Source organism: Arachis ipaensis, chromosome B04 (assembly GCF_000816755.2).
Source record: "Arachis ipaensis cultivar K30076 chromosome B04, Araip1.1, whole genome shotgun sequence".
Taxonomy (NCBI): Eukaryota; Viridiplantae; Streptophyta; class Magnoliopsida; order Fabales; family Fabaceae; genus Arachis; species Arachis ipaensis.
The window spans coordinates 1,612,883-1,626,436 of NC_029788.2; the positions used below are offsets into that span (position 1 = coordinate 1,612,883).

General features: G+C 34.4%; 1 protein-coding gene across 2 annotated transcripts in view; it reads left to right on the forward strand.

Annotated features, from left to right (window-relative positions):
* LOC107638298 (HEAT repeat-containing protein 6) overlaps positions 1-13,554 on the forward strand; it is a 26,537-nt gene that overhangs the window by 10,738 nt on the left and 2,245 nt on the right. For both annotated transcript variants that reach the window (XR_002360466.1, XM_016341510.2), the window contains exons 12-26: positions 1,425-1,527; positions 1,617-1,704; positions 4,937-5,034; positions 5,489-5,671; positions 7,819-8,067; positions 8,622-8,717; positions 8,796-8,890; positions 8,998-9,061; positions 9,166-9,241; positions 9,351-9,424; positions 9,974-10,222; positions 10,319-10,392; positions 10,924-11,030; positions 11,464-11,582; positions 13,030-13,107. Coding sequence is in view for 1 of the 2 variants with exons in the window: in XM_016341510.2 (XP_016196996.1) it covers positions 1,425-1,527; positions 1,617-1,704; positions 4,937-5,034; positions 5,489-5,671; positions 7,819-8,067; positions 8,622-8,717; positions 8,796-8,890; positions 8,998-9,061; positions 9,166-9,241; positions 9,351-9,424; positions 9,974-10,222; positions 10,319-10,392; positions 10,924-11,030; positions 11,464-11,582; positions 13,030-13,107 (1,753 nt within the window). In the remaining variant the exon portion in view is untranslated. The remainder of the gene's footprint in view (positions 1-1,424; positions 1,528-1,616; positions 1,705-4,936; positions 5,035-5,488; positions 5,672-7,818; positions 8,068-8,621; positions 8,718-8,795; positions 8,891-8,997; positions 9,062-9,165; positions 9,242-9,350; positions 9,425-9,973; positions 10,223-10,318; positions 10,393-10,923; positions 11,031-11,463; positions 11,583-13,029; positions 13,108-13,554) is intronic.

Sequence of the window (13,554 nt, forward strand, 5' to 3'; positions counted from 1 at the left end):
CATTCACATCTTTTCCAACATGTTTATTTAAGTCTCTATCCAACAAAATCTCATCTCTCAACAGTATGTCTTGAATTCAACTTTCTAGGTCCTCCCAAAAACTTGTCTTATGGTGTTTCTTCCAAACCCACTTGTGGTGCATAGGTGCAAATCACATAAAAGGTCTCTCCTTCCACCACAAGTTTTATTGCAATGATTTGACCGCTCACTCTCTTAACATCTACCACACCCTTCCTGCACTGTTTATCCACGATAATACTTACTCCATTTCTATTGTTCATCTTTCCTGTATACCAAAGTTTAAACTAGGAAGTATCCACCTCCTCTGCCTTTGTCCCCACCGACTTTGTTTCTTGTAGGCACATTATGTTAATCATTCTCCTTGTCATAGATTTTCCTATAAGCGTGCATACATTCCATTTCTCAAACTGCAACATTCTGTTGCCTTTATCTTTACATTTACCTTTATCTTTACCTTTCCTTTACCTTTGTGAACTAGCTTGTTTATTCTCATCTGTTGACAAAAACATGGGAATCCTTGCACATTTTGCACTACACCGAGGCATTGATGCAGCGGCCATTATTCATTTGACATTATACTCGAACCATACAGCGCGTTGCTTCTAGGCAATGACTGGCCTTAGCGCACTATCGTGTTTGGTCCATGTCATGAAGCTTCGACAAACTTTTATGTTGATTGTCAAGGGTCTAACACAACCCTCTTCTTTATCTAGGCATGGGATTGACTACGTAACATAGGTGTAGTTAAGAGAAACAAGGAAAGAACAAGGATATTATTAAAGCATACCTTTTCAATCTCTCAGGTCTTAAAGGACGGTCTTCTAAAGAAGACCTTGGGCCTTACACCAAATAGAGGTTAAACTACAAATTGTATCCCATAAAACTTGCTTGTCTAAAAATCCATCATCGTAGGTGCATTAATTGCAGTCGAACCAAATATTTGAACAATGGTGTATAGTGCACATTGCCACAGAGATTGTCTTCCAGAAAAACTAATCTACGGTTGTAAGGAACACCCAACACTCACCAAAATACCAAACAAAATATTCTATAAAATATCAGCCCCAAGACATTGCAAAAGTAACACACATATTAGGGAACATAGCCTTGTGTAACCTGCATACTTGGAAAATGTCATGGGTGTTAATTATGCCATAGATATAGCATTTGATATTAGATGATATTCTTTGAAGAAATTTATTTTTTTTTGCCAATATTACATGTTTATACACGTAGATGAGATTCTGAACATCCATATGGTGTATGAAAAACATGTGGTGCCTACTCATGATACTGTGGATCTGGTCTGAAGGCTTCTTTTGCTGTTGAGCCAAGATTTTCTATTTCTTATCCATTGCTCTTCATGAAAAATTGGTATTGAACTAAGTTTGTTGCTTTTTCAGATATTCAAGAATGCCACCAAATTTGTTGGCTACTGTTGTGACATCTGTTAGAACAAGGATAAGAGAGGGATTTCAATTTAAAAGTGACCAGAGTAGTCTATTGGTTAGTTTTTCCTTTGAGTGATTGTTCATACTTCTCTTCTTCCCTCTGGTGCAGTAACATCTATATATAACTCTCAAATGTAATAGTAGGCTGCTGCTGTTGGTTGCTTGACTCTAGCTCTATGTTCCTCACCATCAACTGAAGTGCGGAAGATGCTTTATGAGGAGGTTTCTTCAGGTAGATCTAGATAGTTCTTTGATATCAAAAGTAATTTGCTTTAATGCTTAATGTTATATAAAATGAAAGGAGAAAGGCGCTTCACCTTGAATTCTAAGTTATGCACATTTGTTCTTCTGCATTTTACAAAGGTGCAAATCAACATTGTGCATTTTTGTTAATGTGCATGTTAATCAAATAAGTGTATGCTCTCTTGCACTCCAGGTCATTTCCAAATCAATTACCCTGAATGTTCCTAAATGCACAACTGGTTATTTTTTCTCGAATGTGTGCTATTTTCATTAACAAATTGTAGAAAAATTAAAAGAATGGTTAATTTGCATATTCTGGAAAGTGCAAGAAGTCAATTCGCATTCTCTTAAAATGTAGGGTTCACTCTTGATTCCATGAGGAGCTTCTTCAAGATCCCAAATGCCTTTGTAATTTATAGAAATAAGTTTGCGATTTCAGAATCTCTTAAAACCAGATGTAGAATTGTAGATCAATGGGTTCGGACAATATATCGATTGATGTTTGGAAAGAGTTAGGAGGGAAAGACATCTGTTGGTCAACCAAGCTTTTTAATGAGATTTTAAAGCCTAAGATGTTAATTGAATGAAGATATTGGAGGACATACAAAATTATGGAAATTACAAAGGAGTAAGGGCAACAAGAAGGAATTGTTTATGGTCTTCATTGAGTTGGAAAAAGGTATATGATAGGGAACCAAGAGAAGTCTTATTGAAAATTTTGGAGAAGGGAGTAAAAATGACATATATTTGTACAATTAAGGACATGTAAGATAAGGATACAACTTGTATGAGAACCCTAGGTGGTGTAGCAGAGGAATTTTCCATTGGTGTAGGATTACACAAAAGGTCATCTCTAAGTCCATACTTGGAGGTGCTTATTGAACATATCTAGGAATCTATACCATGGTCATGCTTTGATGACATTGTTCTTATGGGAGAATCGAGGGAATATTCAATGGGAAGTTAGAACTGTAGAGACAAGCTTTGGTAAATATATGGTTTATGCTCAAGTCCTATTAAGACGGAGTATATGGAATGTAAGTTCAGCCCGGTAAGAGGGAACTTTAAAATTGAAGAGGAAATTGGAGAAAATATCATATCACAGATCAAGAGATTTTAGTATCTTGGTTGTGTTATACAAGACAATGGAGAAATAGAAGATGATGTAAACTATAGGATTCAAGCGAGGTCAGATGTAGTGCTTCAAGATTTATATGTAACGAAAAAAATACCTTTAAAACTTAAGAGTAAGTTTTATTATACTATCATTAGACCAACTATACTGTATGGAACAGAATGTTGGGCTGCAAATGGTGAACATGAACATAAGGTTAGTGTGACTAAGATGAGAATGCTTAGATAGATGAATGATTAAACGTGAATGGACAAAATAAGGAATAAGGACATGAGAGACAAGGTTGAAGTGATGCCCATTGTTGAAAAGATGATAGAATTTCATCTTTAGGTAATTTGGACATATAGGGCAAAAATTAGCAGAACATTTGGTCAGGAAGGTTGATCATATGGATAAATGAATAGTGGTTAGGGGCAAAGGAAGACCTAAAAATACTCTTAATGTGGTGGCCGAAAGAGAGATTTAAACATAAGTGACCTTATTGCAAACATAATACATGATAGGCACAATGGCATTATTTGATCATGCAACCAACTGTTAAGTACCTAAGGAAAGTGGAGAATCACAATTTAAAAGCAAGCTATTAAGGGGGAAGAATTGCTCCTACAAAATCAAGCATTTCATACTTTTCGATGTGGGACTTTGTGCACCCCATAATACCAAAGTGCCTTACAGTACACCATAATTGGGGAGCCGACGTCCACGGTGGCTTCATTCTATCGATACTGACCTAGGGTAGCCACCTGGTTATTGGCTATTAGAATTTACCTTTATCCAGCCTATAGATAGTCCTTTCCATGCCTCCGACAACCTGACTCTAATACCATTGTTACTTAAGGAAACGAAAGAACCACTCTTAAATACAACATCAAGTATCCCATACTTCTTGAAATGAGACATTGAGCACCTCATAAAAACCATATCCCTAACAACGACCCTGCTTAATGGGATAAGGCTTTGTTGGTGCTTGTTGCCTTAATCCATCTCCTAGCTAAATGACTAGAAACAACTTTAAGTTTTTCAAATTTGGAATGCATCCGTCTCTTACTTTCTAAAGGGAAAAGGTAGCAATCATGATGGTTAACATGCCTCTTCCCTTTGACCCTTTTTATGATCACCTGACTGGTGGAGCCTCAACAGATTGTTTTCTAGCTGGAGGTATAGGTTTGACATTACGATCTTGATGGAGAACTGAAAGCCAAGTTAAAAAGATTCAAGGATAGAATAATAGAAATGAAAAAATTAAAGAGAAACAAACACAAAATGGAGAAGTAAAATAGAAATGATTAATGAAGAACTAAATTGAATGGTGAGTGAATTGGAACTGAATCTCCTCAGAGAGCAGAGCTGAAAACTATAAGTGAAGCGAACAGAAATAGAATTAGATAAGAAAGGTACAGAGCATTACTGAAATTTAAAAACAAAAATGGGAAATAAAGGGGAAACAGAGACAGTCAGAGACACAGAAGAAATGAACCATTTATTGGTCAATAGATAATTGGAGAATGGACAGAAAAAAGAAGAAATAGATGCAGACATACATTCTTTTGCTTGATGTGTGTGACAGACTGGATAGTGCAGATTCAACAACCCACTGGGGTGCTACCGGTGGGGTTGGTACATGTAAACTTCCTACTCAATGATTATATGTGGCATTATTTCAGAACATTATTTTTATAAATTCCCATTACATCAAACAAGCTTAATGCTTATTATCTTTGTGCTTCAGCTTGAGGAGAGTGTTAGAACTTAGAATTGTAGTCTTGATTTTTTTGCATACCTATGACAGAGTGTTAATCAACTACTATTGTGTCTACATTTCAAGTACATGCTCTCATGACAAGATATAAGCATGTTCCTTAAGTTTTCCTCATGTGATTTGTTTTTCTTCATGTTCACTAGTGACAATATCTGCAGTACCACTTCTTAGTGCTAGATACTAGTAGCATTCTAATTCGATAAACTTTATCTTTGGAGCACATGTTTAGCTACAAAATATTATTGGTTGTGTTGACTGATAATTGTTGTCAGGCTGTTGATATTTATTGGTTTGACTTAAAGTAAATAATTGTTGGCCATTGTTCAGGTTATATTAAAAATGAAAAGAAGTCAGGTGTTCTCGTTATGTTATTTGAGTATTCATTGCAATGGAGCTGCCCAACCATTTGCCTTGAGGCACTTCAGGTAATCTTGTTAGCTAATATACATTTTCGACATATACTGCTGATTTGGTTGTAAGGAGGTATGATGGTGCACGTAGTTGTCAAAGTTTGTCTGACCTGTGTGCCTATTCTCTTCCATTCTTGTACTCTTACATACTTTGGACAAATTTATGTTGTTTCAAAAATAATGTAACTGTTATCTTTAATGATGGTTTATTCTGGGAGTGGCTGCTGAAATTAGATGGTGCACACAGTGCTGCAAATTTGATGATTAAGCTTGTAAATGCGAACTGTAATATGCTTTATTCTTCAATCTAATTTGGTCACTTGCTATTTGTCATGATTAGTTACACAGTTACACTAAGAGCTGAGTGGAAAGTTCAAACCAATAGTTAATTAGTTGATGTGTTTCATTATTGATATTTCAAGAATAAGTTGACATATCATGGTAGCTGATTCAGTATGATCTTCTGCAGGCACTGAAGGCTGTTTGCCACAATTACCCCAACATAGTCACTGCATGTTGGGAACGAGTTTCTGCAATTGTGTCTGGTTTCCTTAGTTTTGGATACCCTGAAATATCTTCAAGGAAGTCAAGTGAACATGGTGGTTCTCCTACTGCATTCGTTAGTGAAAAAGTTCTTGCAGCTGCTATTAAGGTGGCAAATTTTCTGTTACTCATTTTGCCTTTATTCTTCTTAAATCCTTCAGTGACTCATCCTTTAGTTCCTTTCTGTTTGTCTTATAGTTCAGTAACCAAAAATATAAATTAAAATGTTTATGTGCTGTAGACAAGGAATTCTGTTGTTTATTTGTGTTCATGTTTACCAAATTATGTAGTTCTTTTGTTCATTATGGTATTGTTTTTAGGATACTATTGCATTGTCTGATCCAAGTAACCAGGTTCACCTAGTTGGGAAAAATTTAATTTCAAATAAGTTCTGTATGAATTGAGCATCTACTTTGTTTTCCATTTGAGAGAAGTGATTTCTTTAATAAAAGACTATTTCAATTCCACACAAATGTTTATGGTATGGTAGAAAGCTTGGAGTCACTAATCTATTGATATAATAATTATGAGATTTTAGGATAAATAAATAAAGTGCATGAATGCATGACTGCATGCTATGAGTCCGTTCATAACTTGGCAATTCACCAGGTATGGGTGGAACTCAGTCCAAGTAGAGATCCATTTACAATTTGCTGATGGCACCATCTTGTTCCTGGAAATTGATAGGGCGAGCGTTTTAAATGTTCTCTCTATTTTTCAATTTTGAGTGTGCTTGTGGTTTAAAGATCAATATGCTCAAAAATGTTATAGCTGGGATTAATAGAACTCCTCAGGACCTTCTGATTTAGCGTCTTTGGTTGGATGCCCCATTTTGGAGTGTCCTCTTGTTTATCTAGGTGTTTTGATGGGTGCAAATCGTAAATATATCTCTTTTTGGGGTCCTGTTATAGAGAAGGTTTCTAACGGTTGGCAATTCGGAAAGAGCCTACTTCTCTTTAGGTGGTCACATCACTCTCTATCAGTCTTACCTCTCAAGTATTGCTCTTTACTTATTGTTGTTCTGTATTCCAGTGGGAGTGGCGAACATGGCTGTAAAGATTGAGGGACGTACTTTGGTATGGCACTTTGGGTTCGAAGAGGGTCCACTTGGCGAATTGAGAAGTTTGTTGTTGTCCTAAAAATGGAGGCTTAGGTCTTGGCTTATTGTGTCTAAGAAGTAAGAACATTTTTTTTTTGGGTGGCATAATGGCTCTGGTATTTCCATTAGAATCTCAATGTCTTTGGCATCAAGTTATCATAAGTAAATATAGTATGGACAGGAATGGGTGGGATGCTAATGCCGTTACTTGCGCTACTCCTTCTAGCCCTTGGAAATTCATTTCTCAAGGTTACCTTACTTTCAAACCCTTGGATAGGAGATACCTCTTAAAAACTAGCCTTTCCATGTCATTGTCATCTATTCTTCCGAACATGATTCTCCTATTCAGTCCTTTTACGTTTCACATGGCTCCACTTTCTATTGGAACTTCCACTTTTCATAACCTTAATGATAGAGAACCTTTTGAGCTTTTGATTGTATTAGGTCCCTTTGATGGTTTTCCTTTAACTTCTAATCCTGACAAAAGGATATGATCTCGACTCCTTTGGTAATTTTAGTTGTAAATCCTTCTTCCAATTTCTTACTCATTCCTCCAACATAAGTTATTTCCATCTTGATAAACCCATTTGGAAGTCCAAAGCTCCCTCTAAAGTCAAATATTTTATATGGACAACTATGCTCAACATGATTAATACCAATGACTAGTTGTAGGAGGCCACACAAGGCTATCTTCCCTGATGTGTGTTATGAGTGGGGCAAATTGAGAGTGTATTTATTACTCTACAATAGTAATATTATGTGATATTCTAGTTTCTAAGAAGAAAATCTCCTTGTCCTAAACAAGGAGAGTGTATTAGATGAAGGGTAGTTCAATGGTAGAGGGTAACCTAGGAACACTATAGGTGAAACTGAAAAGATTTACATGTTATGATAATTTTTTATAGTAACAATAACATTGATTCATGCAGTGGGACCCTTCCTACTAGAACATGTCTTAGTTGTTGTTAAAAGCATCTCTTTGTTTGGTGTGGCATGAGTTCTTTACATGATATAAATGCTTTTAAAATTTCTTGATAGGATACTTCTATTACAGATATGTTTCTTACTGGCCATGGTATACTATAGCTGATTTTGCTTTAGTGCTATGATAACTACCATCAATATTGGGTATCCATAAATCTTTTATAACTTTTAAGGTTTTGGATGAGTGTCTTCGTGCGTTATCTGGATTTCAAGGAACAGAAGATCTTTCGGATGATAAGTTGGCGGATATTCCATTTGCGTCTGATTTCATAAGGGGGAAGAAAGTGTCATCTGCTCCATTGTATGAATCAGAAGGCAAAGATGATGTAGTAAATTCTGAGGCATCTGAATGTGGGATTCATGAATGGTGTGAGGCTATCGAGAAACATATGCCTTGTATCTTATGCCATTCTTCTTCACTGGTAATAATATTTATTTCAAAAATTATTTTTTCAGATGGATATACTGTTTAGGGTTTAGATTTGAAAGTTAGTACATAGGAGTATGATTCATTTAAGATTTTGGAATATAGGCTTGCTTAAATCAATAGGAATACTAAATGCTATGACTAGGATATCCAACTTTATACGCGACAAGAAACTGAATGTGTAGAGAGAAAAGGCAAAGGAAGTACCGAATTAGATACTTTGGGTTGTAAGCTTTTGGTTAACCAGCAAGGCAAAAATCTAAAAAATGGGCTAGGCATAATAGTATTACTAATTTGTAGGTAAGATTGATGTCATGTCATGCAAGGATGTGATAAAGTTTGGAAATAAGATTGGTACTTAATGTTCAGTAAATGCATCACATGATTTTTGACACTATCCCCAAGTTATGAGGCATTATAATTCATAACTAAAGCTAGGATTACAAAGCATACACCATGGGTAAGCTCAGTGTCGATCTCAGTAGCAAGAGCTTGTGCTATTGCTAGCATTCTCCATATTTATTGTCTTTTGTTTCTTCCACTTGAAAGGTGAGAGCTGCATCCATTACATGTTTTGCGGGGATGACTTCTTCGGTGTTCATCTCATTCACTATGGAGAAGCAAGGCTTCATTTTGTCTTCTTTAGTAAGTTATTACACTCAACGCCATATTTAATTTCTTTTTTTGTTATGAGTTGACGTCTCTCTTTTAAACATTTTGTAGATCAATGCTGCTATAAATGATGATGTTCCATCGGTGAGGTCTGCTGCCTGTCGAGCTATTGGTGTTGTTTCATGTTTTCCTCAAGTTTGTCAGAGGTTGTACTGAAACTCGTAGAAGTAGTACTAATCTTATGATATCTTAGTTCTTAATATTTCATATTCAATTCCTTAGATTAGCTAAAAAGTTTGTATGGTCTCTGTAGTGCAGAGGTACTTGACAGGTTTATCCATGCTGTTGAGATTAACACTTGTCATACCCTAATCTCAGTAAGATTGGCCTAACTACTTACATTGTTGTACCAAGTTTAATTATCTAAGTAGGAACTCAGTTTTTCCCCCCTTTTTTTTTATTTTCTATTTTTTTAAATTAGGTGAGGATTACAGCTTCGTGGGCTTTGGCAAATATTTGTGACGCTATTCGTCACACAGTTAGCTTGGAACATATGGGTGAGTTTAATTTTGCTTGTGTGATTGAATATTCAACCATTTGGTGTCTTCTTTTTGGTAATCTATTTACATTGCTCCTTGCTTTCTTTTATTTTAATCTTTGATGCAGGTTCAAATTCTAACCCCAAATTGATTGTATCATTAAGTGAATGTGCTTTGCATCTTACTGAGGATGGAGACAAGGTGGGTTGATTTATTTTCTGTATGTCGATTTCCATTCTTCTTCGGTGATGAATTTGTGATAAAGTGTGGTTTTTTTTACCATTTTGCACAATGGATTATATGATACGGCTGAGACTGGGGGTTTTATATAGGAGAGAAAGAGATGAGAGAGGCTACAAATACGTTGATATAATCAAATGCGATAGGGAGAAATGCACCAAAACCTATTTGATAATACTTGAATCTTGATCCCAGTTAAATAAAGACATGATGTGTGATATTCTAAGATATATTATATTGTTGAATACTTCAATTCTAACAGACGCAATTATATACAGTTGTCCAATGAAATGCGATAGGGTTTGATAGAAAAAGAAATATACCAAACCCTATTTAATAATACTAGAATCTTAATCTATGTTAAATTAGATATGATGTGAGATATTCTAAGATATAATATAGATATTGTTAAATACTTCTTTAATTCTATGTTCATAATGGACACCATTAGATGCAGTTGTCCAATCATTCTTTGTTTTTTTATCAATTCCTTCTTTTTCTCAATACTAGGTAAAATCTAACGCTGTTAGGGCTCTTGGATATATTTCAAGAATCTTTAAATGTTCAACATCAAGATTTCAAGACATGTCAATGGACCATCTAGGCCCAAGGACTGAAGGATATTCTTGCAGTCAGAATCTCATCAAGTGTCAAAGGTCTAATTCGAACCATTACCAATTGGATTATCATGAAAATTATTGCAGATTGGAAAGGATAGTTAAGGCACTCATTTCTTGTGTTATTACGGGGAATGTTAAGGTACAATAATTACATTGTCACAATTTGATAGTAAGTTTTATTTGTTGTCAGCAATGTGTGTTATCTTTTTCCTAACTTCGAGTATCTGTGTGACAGGTCCAGTGGAACGTTTGCCATGCTCTAGGCAATCTATTCCTGAACGAGACCTTAAGTTTGCAAGATATGGACTGGTAAAGACGCGGCATCATATTTGCCTCTTAAAATTTTGTTGATATGCATATGATATTACATGTAATGGTCAATTTGAATGCACACTTTAAAGTTTTGATAGATCAAAACAAAGACACAGGTGTATTCTCACCTTTCCATCACAATGTTTAACTTTCCTGATGTAATATACTCTGAAGGTTTAACCAAGATTTCCAAAGTCAATAACACCATTGCATGGATGATGAAGTCTTTACTACAAATAAATTACTACAATAATTTTTTTTATATGAATATATTTTATTAGTTACTATTTACTAAAGAATGTGGGTGTATGGATTGAGTAAATTTGACCTAGTTATTCTGCAAACCCTGGTTTCAGATATGTAACTATAACAGTTGATTTCATGTATGTAGCTATAGAATTATGCAACCTTGTGAAATACAACAAAAGTATTGTTTTCTGTATGCCCTCCTTGTGAATATATAATTCGTCTGTGATATATCTGTTACGGAAATATAGTGGAAAATTATAATTTTTTGTTTGTTTGTAGGGCTTCCGATGTCTATGGTGTTCTTCTGCAATTATTACGCGAGTCATCAAATTATAAGATCAGAATACAAGCTGCAGCTGCATTGGCTGTGCCTGCGTCAGTGCATGGTATAATGTTTTCTTATCATCGATTTCCATTAATTGTCTACACTAATGTTTTTGACCGAAAGTAAGAAAGGTTACATCATAGACTGTTAGACACTTCTTAAATATTAAGTAATAAAATGTAATTATTATCTTACGCTAATTTTCCTAAGATAATGTATTCATTGTTAAATCAAAATTGTTCCATTAAAATTCTAAAATGGATGACCCTGAATTATATATTTAATGTGCTATGTATGAAATTCTAAAATTTTGATGAAAGAAAAAATACATACAATATCTGCAATTTATTTTGTTTTTAAGTCTTGTCAATTTTGACGGTGAATATACATACACAAAGCCTAATTTCAACCTGTTTTTAATCAGGCCCTTTATTCAGACAATTTTCAACTTGAAGTCATGAGTTGAAAATAACTCATTCTTTCATGTTTACCAGATTATGGCCCATCCTTCTCGGATATTGTGCAATGTGTGGAGGATGTAATGGAGAACATAGGTCAGGACCAAATTTCAGGGCCATCAAATTTCAAATATAGGGTTTCATTACAAAAACAGGTCCTACTTCATATCCATCAGCTCCATGTGGATTTAAATATTTTTAATGGTTTAATTTACACTATGGTGGTTGTGCATCAAATGTCTAGGTGTAGCTGTTTCTTCACTAGTTTGTTTTTCACATTTACAGGGCTTCTGCTATAACTCTGGAATGAGATAATTTGAGTTACAATCTTTGTTTTTGACATTTTTCGTGGCATTTACTTTTGGGAGGAAAATGGAATTAATTTTGGCATATATCTTGAATTTAAAATAGAAAAGTACTATTTAATGGTTAAAATTTAAATAAAAATTCATGGTATTAGTAGAGTTCTGAATATGCAGAATTATGATTATGAGATAGCAACCACAGAGTTGTGCTTTATATACAAATTTAAACTCATGGTATTAATAGAATTCTAAATTATGATTGAGATAGCAGAATAGCCATTCTATATTTGGTTATCACAGTTGTCGCCGCTGTCCTATCCCATCTAGCAAGGCAGTTAGAACCAATGTTTTGAAAACCATACTGAACCGGCAGGTCAAACCAGTTTTTGAGGGGAACCTGTGACCAGTCTGGTTTGGACAGTAATCAAAACTGTCCAAATCATACACCAGAACTAGAGCTAAAAAAAAAAAAAGGGCCAAAAACTGGGAACCGCTTACCCAGAAACTATCTGGTTTGGCAGTTTGCGTCCAAAAACAATGTTCAAGGGAAGGATGTTGAATCATAGAGAATCCTGGCATAGCAGAGGAAGTAGAATAAAGCAAGTAACCAAGTAGAGAAGTGGCGGATGATGCTCCAAGGTTATGTTGCTAAAAAGAGTTAGGGTTTTCTAATGTCTTGTGGTTCATGTCCTCTTGGACATATGCCCTTTTATCAATATTACTTTCCTTTCTCTTTTAAAACAACTATAAAAAATCAACTCAAGAAAAGAAAAAACAATCATGAACACCGACCAAAACCAATCAAAAGCTATATTTTTGTTTGTTTTATTTTTGATGGATCAAAAACTATTTACTCAAATATACATGAGACCTCTACCAAAATATATATTAGATGTACTTAAAAATATATCAACAGTGCTATTTGAGTTCTAACAAATTGTCAAATCAATAGTTTGAATTACATTTAAAAGGTTTTCATTATTTTAGTAACTTATTATCTTAAATTTGTATCGTTATTTATAACCTAATATATATAATTGAATATACAAATATATTGTTTTATTATAGTCCGGATAATACGGTTGTACCCTGGTTAAATTGGTCAAACCTCTAAACCTCTAAACCAATAACTTGAATGGTTCAATATTCAGTTCGATTTACAGAACCTTGCTTAAAACTGCCGACTAGGTATTCTTATCCTTTTTTTTCAGTGGTTTATTAATGGAATGACAACATTGTTCTGTTATGTTTTTTCCATGTTGTTGGAGTAAGTGAATTCCTCAATTTGCTCTTGCAGCTTACCTTGACAATGTTACATGTTCTAAGCTTTACATCAAGCACGGATGATGATCAGTTGAAAGATTTTTTAGTTCAGGTAAGTATTTTATTGTGATTAATGTTTCTATTAGTTGATATCATTTACAAAAACTATATATTGATAATATGTTAATTGTTACAGTGTACTTTCTTTTTTCTTTTTGATTTTTTTAAAATGCAATGTAGAGACAAAATTGTATGAAAGTGAAAATTAGTTGCATATACACTAAATTGAAATTAAGAATAACGCTTGAAAACTAAAATTACTACAAGAATATGGTACTTGATACATGATACATCAAGCACATTAACTACAATAGACTTGAAAACACAAATAAAATTTTGTTTGCTGTCTTTTTGCAAGAGGTTTAGTTTGCAATTATTTGAAGCTGGACATGATTTATTATAGGAGGCAGACCTCTTCTGATTCATGTAGCTTAGTTCAGTGAGACAGCTTTGTTGGAAAATTTTATTTATAGGACACAATGATGTCTTCTAATTCTAG